This window comes from Gigantopelta aegis, chromosome 7 (genome assembly GCF_016097555.1).
Source record: "Gigantopelta aegis isolate Gae_Host chromosome 7, Gae_host_genome, whole genome shotgun sequence".
NCBI lineage: Eukaryota > Metazoa > Mollusca > Gastropoda > Neomphalida > Peltospiridae > Gigantopelta > Gigantopelta aegis.
The window spans coordinates 31,326,819-31,335,770 of NC_054705.1; the positions used below are offsets into that span (position 1 = coordinate 31,326,819).

General features: G+C 39.3%; 1 protein-coding gene across 1 annotated transcript in view; it reads left to right on the forward strand.

The window, feature by feature from the left end:
- Window positions 1-3,207, forward strand: part of LOC121376944 — a 4,500-nt gene extending 1,293 nt beyond the window's left edge. Inside the window, exons 2-3 of the mRNA XM_041504753.1 lie at window positions 1,729-1,872; window positions 2,514-3,207. Of these exons, the coding sequence (XP_041360687.1) occupies window positions 1,729-1,872; window positions 2,514-2,737 (368 nt within the window). The 3' untranslated portion in view covers window positions 2,738-3,207. The remainder of the gene's footprint in view (window positions 1-1,728; window positions 1,873-2,513) is intronic.
- The last annotated feature ends 5,745 nt before the right edge of the window (window positions 3,208-8,952 follow it).

The window sequence follows — 8,952 nt, forward strand, 5'->3', positions numbered from 1 at the left end:
TTTGCGGGCGAATCGGTGCCACAGGTTCGAGTCCCAGCAACGGCATGGGACAATTTGTGAGGCCAGAAAGGATTTAATTATCCCCTGTGCCAGTGCGTTAATATCTATGTATGTCAACCTCGACATATATACAATATATAGATATTCATACATCAATACATACACATGCATGAATACATACATACAATATATAGATATTCATACATCAATACACACATACGTGTATACATATTGTAATACAAACACGTCACATGACAGACACATATCACACATACATCACGCACATAATTATATACATCACGCAAACATAATCATATCACACACATTCATACATAAAATCACAGACATCGTCATCACACACACACACACACGTGCATTGTACATATATTACACACATGCACGCACGTACGTCTACCTCTTTACCTATCTACATACATATTTGTACATACACGTACGTACGTACGCACGCACGTACATGCGTATATGTACTAACATGTATGTAGATAGGCATGTACGCACACGTACATCCTATCTACATACTAGTGCACACACACACACACACACACACACAGAGAGAGAGAGAGAGAGAGAGAGAGAGAGAGAGAGAGAGAGAGAGAGAGAGAGAGAGAGAGAGAGAGAGACACACACACACACACACACACGTACTTTGTTGAATATGAACATGCATGTGGTTATGCCATTAAAACCCCCAAATATGTTGCATTTGAAATCTGGCCAACTGTTTGCGCGGAATGTGTCGGTCAGCTGTTGATGAGAACTGTAAACAAATCATACAAGTTGTCGGCTGGCACGGCCCATATACCGCGGTGTCGTCGCAAAACGCCGAAATCACGTTTTCACCTAACCACGGCACCTTTTGGCAGTTTCGCGGCGTGCCCAGCGTTTCCCAGCTCACCTGTGTGTACACTGGTTACAGCGGAATGGACTGATACCTCGTTACTGTTAAAGGGTCAGGATTTAGTTCAGTCGGCAGAGCACTCGCCTAAGGTGCAGTCACAGTTTGTCTGTTTTGTTTAACAGTACCACTAGAGCACATTGATTCAGAGCTCGAACTTAAGAATTTTTTTACCCATGGCAATTTTGTAAAGAATTGGTATGGGTGAAACGGCCCACCGACGGCAATTTTGAGCCTGCCTATGGCAGTTATTTTTTAATTGACATTTGCAGCAAATCAACACGACTGAAAGGTTATTTTGCTGTATGTAGACATATTTCAAATGCACAAATGTTGAATACTGGCAGATAATATGCACCAGGTGTATACATTTTGTCATTGTTCAGGAGTTTTACCGACAGCACTTTTGTGCCGTCGGTGATAATCTCTACCTATGGCAATTTATATCTCAACGACGGCAATTTGGCAATTGCCGTCGTTAAGTTCGAGCGCTGTTGATTACTCATTTGGTAGACTTGACAGTCGTCATAGTAAATCCGCTATATATTTTTTTTCATTAGCAGCAGGTGATCTTTTATATGCACTTCCTCAAAACAAGGCAGCACATACCACGGCTTTTGATTTACAAGTGGAAAACAAGTCGGAGAATGGGCCTAGGCCGTTTGTTAATGTTTGTTTTAAAAGCATCTAAATAATTATAGGGGGAAAACAATAGTTATATAATTATATTCACAATGAAATTTAAAAACTAAAGATTTAGTGGGGCATGTTCCATATCTTGGCCTTAAAAACAGTACTTCTTTGTTTTTCAGCGTGGTTACTGGGCATTCAGGTTGTGATGTCCTTGACCTTCCTGCTAACAATTGCGACGCTGTTTTTCGCCCTCATGTTCATCTGTAAGGCGTGCCCCGCCAAACAACACACGCGCAACTGTGCCATCTTGAATATGATTATAGGTAAGTCAGAGGTCAGAGGTCAGGTCAGAGGCTGGGTTCTAACGATGTGATGATCAAGTATGAAACCTATAACCAGTTGAATATAGGGTGGAAAATGTTACATGTAATTATTCCTCCTGTCAAGAATATGTGACTGATGCATTGTGTTTGTTTTTATATGTACGTAAAGAAAACAGTTGATGAATTAAGTTTGTTTGTTTTGTTTAACGAAACCACTAGAGGCAGTGTTTTTGTTTTTTTCATCATTTGGTTATTTGATGTCAGACATTTGGTAATTCTGGCAGATGATCTTAGAGGAAACCCGCTGCTTTCTTTCATTAGCAGCTAGAAGTCTTTTATATGCACTTTCTCACATACAGGACAGCACATACCATGATCTTTGACATACGAGTCGTGGGCACAGATTGAGGTAAAATTAGCGATATTTGCAGGGTTTGGTCCCAACAATTTGACTTTCATAAGATCAAGGAACTTTGATCAGTTATTGCAACACACAATCGAAAATAGAAAAAACCGGCAACCGATTCACAATACACAATAGTTTATTATTATTTGTTTAACCTCAGTAGCTCATATTTCTGTATTTTTGAATCTGTTTGTATATTGTGTTATATTCTTATCCACGTTTTTTTTTTTTACAGCGATGGCTACCACAATCTGCATTATCGTGTTTGGGTTGAAAACGAAAGTAGACCGCCAGTGGCTGCCTCATCCTGATTCCAACTTCCTGTCGTGGTCGTTTGGGTTCGCCGTGCTCTCGGCATTCTTCGCCACGTTCGCTGCGATGTGTTTCACGTCGGAGACCATACGTCTGATTGCCGAAGAGAAGAAACCAAAACCTACTGTGGCACGACAACCATTTTAAAAATATAAAACAATTAAGGACATAGCAGGCGCGTGTGCAGGAATTTTAACGGTGGGTGGGATCTAGACTAGCGAGCGACGTTTATAGGAGAGGTCAAGTTATGCTCCCCCGGGAAATGTATTGAAAATAATTGCTTGAGCAAGTGGTGTTCGAAACCTGAAACCATCTCCCCAGCACACGCGTCTGCATAAGATTAGGGAGTTTATGATCAACGCTCCCCAACTTATTTTCTATTCCATTGGGTGTATCCAGATGGGGTGTAATATGTGTCTTACAATGAGGACATCTTAAACATTTCTGCAAATTATTTAATATGCAGAATTTCACATTTTCCAATTTAACTTGCAAATCCAGAAAGTATAATATAGGATGTATTACAAGTAACAAGTTTTTATTGCCATGAGTTATAAAACTTAGCAACATATACATGTATGCATAAATATATTTGTATACCATATACGTATACAGTAGAAAGGTGTTTTTGTTTTTCTCTCTCTCTCCTCTTTTTTTTTTCCTTGAATAATTTAATATTTACGAGGCATCAAAACTTGCGAATGCACGATTTTTCTAGGGAGAGTGTACAACTTTTAAAAAGGGCAATTACAGTATTCAAAAGTAAAGGAACATTCATCACATATTGCAATGTTTCTCTAATACACACAAGCGACCACGGTATTTCATGTGCCCCATTAAAACAATAGTATAAATTGTAATCATCCATTAAACACTGGTGTAGCAAAGTCCGTGGTATGTGCTATCCTGTATGTTGGATGCTGCATATAAAAGATCCTTCTCTGCCAATTGAAAAAAGTAACCCATTGCGTGGCGGCAGCGTGTTTCCTCTCTCTTCTGTGTGGTTCCTTAAACATATGTCCGACGCCATATAACCACAATTATAATGTGTTGAGTGCGTCGTTAAATAAAACCTTCCTTCCTTCCTTCCTTCCTTGCCTTCCTTCCATTAAACACATGAGGCCGAATTTACGAAGCCTGTTTATGTCTCACACGCTGTAACTACATACATTTACAATGCTTAAACACCTGTTTATGTCTCACACGCGTGTAACTACATACATTTACAATGCGTAAACATCTGTTTATGTCTCACACGCGTGTAACTAGATACATCTACAATGCTTAAACATCTGTTTATGTCTCACACGCGTGCAACTACAAACATTTACAATGCTTAAACATCTGTGTTTAACAAAAACAGGCTTCGTAAATTCGGTCCTGGATTTCTCAGGCACTTCAAAATTCTAGGGAAGGGTTATAACCTCAGCTACTTGGAATTCTCTCTGTATCTGCCACCGATTCTCACCAAGTATATGATTTCTCTCGCTCTCTTCTTTTCTTTTTTTTTTCCTTTGTTCACTTCACACCACCTCATCTGGATTCACCACTGAACCTAACAACATACTTTACTATATTTACTGTTGATAAACATAATAGGCTTCATCGTTATATATTCCAGTGCAGCGTCGATTTTATTTAATTTTTTAATTTTTATTATTTTGGGGGTGGGCAGCATCAGGGCCGCACCTGACCTAGAATAAGTTGGGTGGCAGTACAAAACGAATTATATGGTTTCTTTCTAAGGATTCCGAGAATTGAAAAATTGCGTAACCTGTTTGTTGGTTATGCAAAACAAATTCGTGTAATCCCTTTCCTTTTTGTATAAGCAGTTATATGACGGGGCGGAACGTAGCCCGATCTGGGATCGATCCCCGTCGGTGGGCCCATTGAGTTATTTCTCGTCCCAGCCAGTGCACCACAACTGGTATATCAGAGGCTGTGGTATGTGCTATCCTGTCTATGGGCTGATGCATATAAAAGATCCCTGGCTTCTAATGGAACAATTTAGCGGGTTTCCTCTCTAGGACTATATGTCCAAAATACCAAATGTTTGACATCCAGTAGTTAATAAATCAATGCTCTAGTGGTGTCGTTAAATAAAACAAAAACTTTCCCTAAATTTAGTGTGTGAACAAAACAAATTGGTTATGAAAAATTATTTTTGCGGGAGCGATGCGCGAACGAAACAACCGTTCTCGCAGTTTTCAGAGGCCTGAATCGAAGGATCTGCTAGACAGAAAAGACATTTTTAAAACTAAAAAGGCACTTTTTCATATTTGTATTTTTCTGTGGGTGCAACTGTACCCCCACCCCCACCCCCACCCCTTTATTTTCCTTCTAGGTACGACCTAGGTCATCATTTGTATATATGTTTGTAAATGTCACATGATTCTCACACAATAATAATGTCCGTACATACTATTATTTGAGATGGTATGCTGTATAATGTTCATGATCATTCATAATTATACATAAAATAACAATTATGTTTTAGTAATGTCATCAATGATATTTTAAAATATTATTTTCGCTATATTTTCAATTTTTGTTTTTTGTTTAATAGCATGAAAAACAATGATGTCAAGTTCGTGAATATTTTAAATCCATGTTTTATAATGGTGCGATCCAGTCCTATTAATAACAGCATAATTATGTCGATTACCTCAGAGATAAAATCTGTTTAGATAACGGTCCAATCAAATTCAGTTATTCTTTTAACTCTTCACAGTGCAGCCTGTCCATAAAGTAATACACCACTTAGTTTTCGATAGGCATATTTCGAAAAATATATGTCCTGAATTTATTGTGTTAGATGAGATGGCATATCTAATTATAGTCATGTGTTACTATGGTGATGTAATGGAACATCCAAACCGTATAGTCTCACTGATAACATGTTACACAAATTTAAGATGTTCACAAATTGTTTATCGTGACATATATTTGGTATACCACTTGCAAAAGGTGAGTAGTATAATAAATAAACATGGGATAACAACCATTGACGTTTTATTTACTATCATACCTGTCTAATACAGTCACCACAAATCATTTACTTTAAATTTACGATCTGATACAGGTGGTTGTTAGGTGGAGGTGGTCGTTTTAACAGGTTTCATTGTAGCAAACATTTCCAAGTGTGGAATTCTGTACAACAGAGCATGGAGTCCTGCATGATTTTTTTTTTTTTTTTTTTTTTTTTTTTTTTAAATTTTTTTTTTAAGGATTTGACGTAATTAAGATTTTTTAAAAAAAACCTGATATGTATGTTACTGACCATATTGTATATATATTTTTATGATTTGTATAAAGAAATCAAAGTTTTTAATAAATCATTTTGTATATAAAATAACGTTGTTTTGGTTATGTGTTGTGTGGGTGAGAGAGAGAGAGAGAGGGGGGGGGGGGGGGGGGGGAGGGGAGAAACATACCAGACCAAAGACAGTGTTAGTTAGTTTCATTTAACGACACCACTAGAGCACATTGATTTATTAATCATCGGCTATTTGGTAATTCTGCATGAAGTCAAAGAAAACCCGCTACCACCAGTTTTTTGAAAATTACTGAGGCAAGACAATTTACACGTAAGCACAAAAGGGTTTGTTTTGTTTAACGACACTACTAGAGCATATTTTATTAATCATTGGCTATTGGATGTCAAAAGTGGTAATTTTGACCTATAGCTTTAGAGAGGAAACCCACTACTTTTTTTTCCATTAGTAGCAAGGGATCTGTTATATGCACCATCTCGTAGGCAGGCTAGCACATACCACAGCCTTTGATATACCAGTCATACCATAGCAAGAAAACAATGTTTCAGGATGGGAAAGACTATAGATGTTTATTTGACTACATCTTGCCAAGATATTTTTAGGTCTGGTTATAATCTTATTTTTCTATTAGCAGCAAGGAATCCTTTATATATACCATCCCATAGACAGGATAGCACACACCACGGCCTTTTATACACCAGTCGAGAAATAGCCAAATGGATCCACCGACAGGGATTGATCCTATACTGACCGCGCAACAGACAAGCGCTTTACCACTGAGCTACGTCCCCCCCCCCCCCATAGCACGAAAGGAAACCTACTTTAAAAAGTTTGTTTTGTTTAACGACACCACTAGAGCACATTGATTTATTAATCATCGGCTATTGGATGTCAAACATATGGTCATTTTTGACATAGTCATAGAAAGGAAACCCGCTACATTAACAAGGAATCTTTTATATGATCCATCCCACAGACAGGATAGCACATACCACGGCCTTTGATATACCAGTCGTGGTGCACTGGCTGGAACGAGAAAGTAGCAGCAAGGGATCTTTTATATGCACCATCTCACAGACAGGATAGCACATACCGTGGCCTTTGATATACCAGTCGTGGTGCATTGGCTGGAACGAGAAATAGTTCAATGGGCCCACCGACGGGGATCGATCCCAGACCGACAGCGCATCAAGCGTGCGCTTTACCACTGGGCTACGTTCCGCCCCGGAAACCTACTTGTGCTACTCCTACCGCTAAAGCAGCAAAGGATCTTTTACATGAACTTTCACATGACAGTACGTACCATAGCCTTTGATGTACCGGTCGTGTGGCACAGCTTGGAGTGAGGAAAAAAAAAAAAACCAAGTTCACTGAGGGCGATCGATAATTCCTTTCCTTTTTTCTTTTCTTTCACTGCATTTCGTCTCTCGCTCTTGGATCGATCCCCGTATGTGGGCCCATTGCAATTTGGGCTATTTCTCGTTCTAGTCAGTGCACCACGACTGACATATCAAATACCGTGGTATGTGCTATCCTGTCTGTGGGATGGTGCATATAAAAGATCCATTGCTAGTAATGGGGAAAATGTAGCGGGTTTCCTCTCTTAATACGATATGTAAATATTACTAAATGTTTGACATCCAAAAGCCGATGATGAATAAATCAATATGCTCTAGTAGAGTTGTTAAAAAAAAAAAAACTTTAAACTTTAAATGCATTTTGTCTCTCGTCTAGATTAAATGTCGCATGACCATTATGAGGCGGGATTTATCTCAGTCGGGGGCGGGGCGTAGCCCTGTGGTACAGCGCTCGCCTGATGCGCGATCGATCTAGGATCGATTCCCGTCGGTGGGCCCATTGGGCTATTTCTCGTTCAAGCCACTGCTCCACAACTGGTATAACAAAGGCCGTAGTATGTATTATTCTGTCTGTGGGATGGTGCATATGAAAATTCTCTTGCTGCTAATCGAAAAGAGTAGCCCATGAAGTGGCGACAGCGGGTTTCCTCTCTCAATATCTGTGTGGTCCTCAACCATATGTCCGACGCCATATAACAGTAAATAAAATGTGTTCAGTCCATCGTTAAATAAAACATTTCTTCATTCCTTCCTGAGGTGCATGCGTCGCAGGATCGAACCACCTCAGTGGATCCATTCAACTGACTTGATTTTTCTCGTTTCAACCAGTGCACCACAACTGGTCAAAGGCCGTAGTATGTGCTTTCTTCTTTTTGGGAAAGTGCATATAAAAGATCCCTTGCTGCTAAGGAAAAAATGTAGCGGGTTTCCTCTGATGACTACGAGTCATAATTATCAACTGTTTGACATCCAATAGCCGATGATTAATTAATCAATGTGCTCTAGTGGTGTCGTTAAAAGAAAACAAACTTTAAACTCGTCTAGACTAAATGTCGCATTACTATTATATTCGGGGGGGGGGGGGGGGGGGGGTGCAGGCTGATTTTTGTGCGAATTAAATGCAAATGATCAAATTAGTCAAGTCATAGGGTTTAACGTGGGCATGGGTATCGGTGCCGGCCTCGGCCAGATCCTCCGTCCAGAACAGGAAAGGATTGGAGAGGAAGGGAGAAGGGACCGCCCGCACTGGGGATAAGGTAGAGATGAATTTTATTTGTAGAATGAAGGAAATTTCATTTCAGGATATTAAAATTTTACGTTGGAACATACCCCCCGAAACCCCCTAGAAACTTTGCTTTGAGCCCTCGATCTCAGTCAGCCTCCCAATCTCAGTCAGCTCTCCCCCCCCCCCCCCCCCCATGTCATGGAACTTTTGTTCGCATTAACGACAAAAAATTAATTGAAATAAAAATAAATGTAACGTACTTGTTTTAATAAATGAATGACAAAATATATAACATTAACAGGTATATTTTATTAATTAATAATACAGTTTCTGAGTGTTTTATAAAGACAATTTTAGAATGAACTATTGAAAACGTATTATATGCACATCGTTTGCTGGTGCAAGGAAAACTGGCATAACAAATATCTGTCATATCGTACAGGTCGCGATAACCTAACCTGTCACCCCTTGTCATACCTGTCAAATTGGACTAGCCCAGGTAAT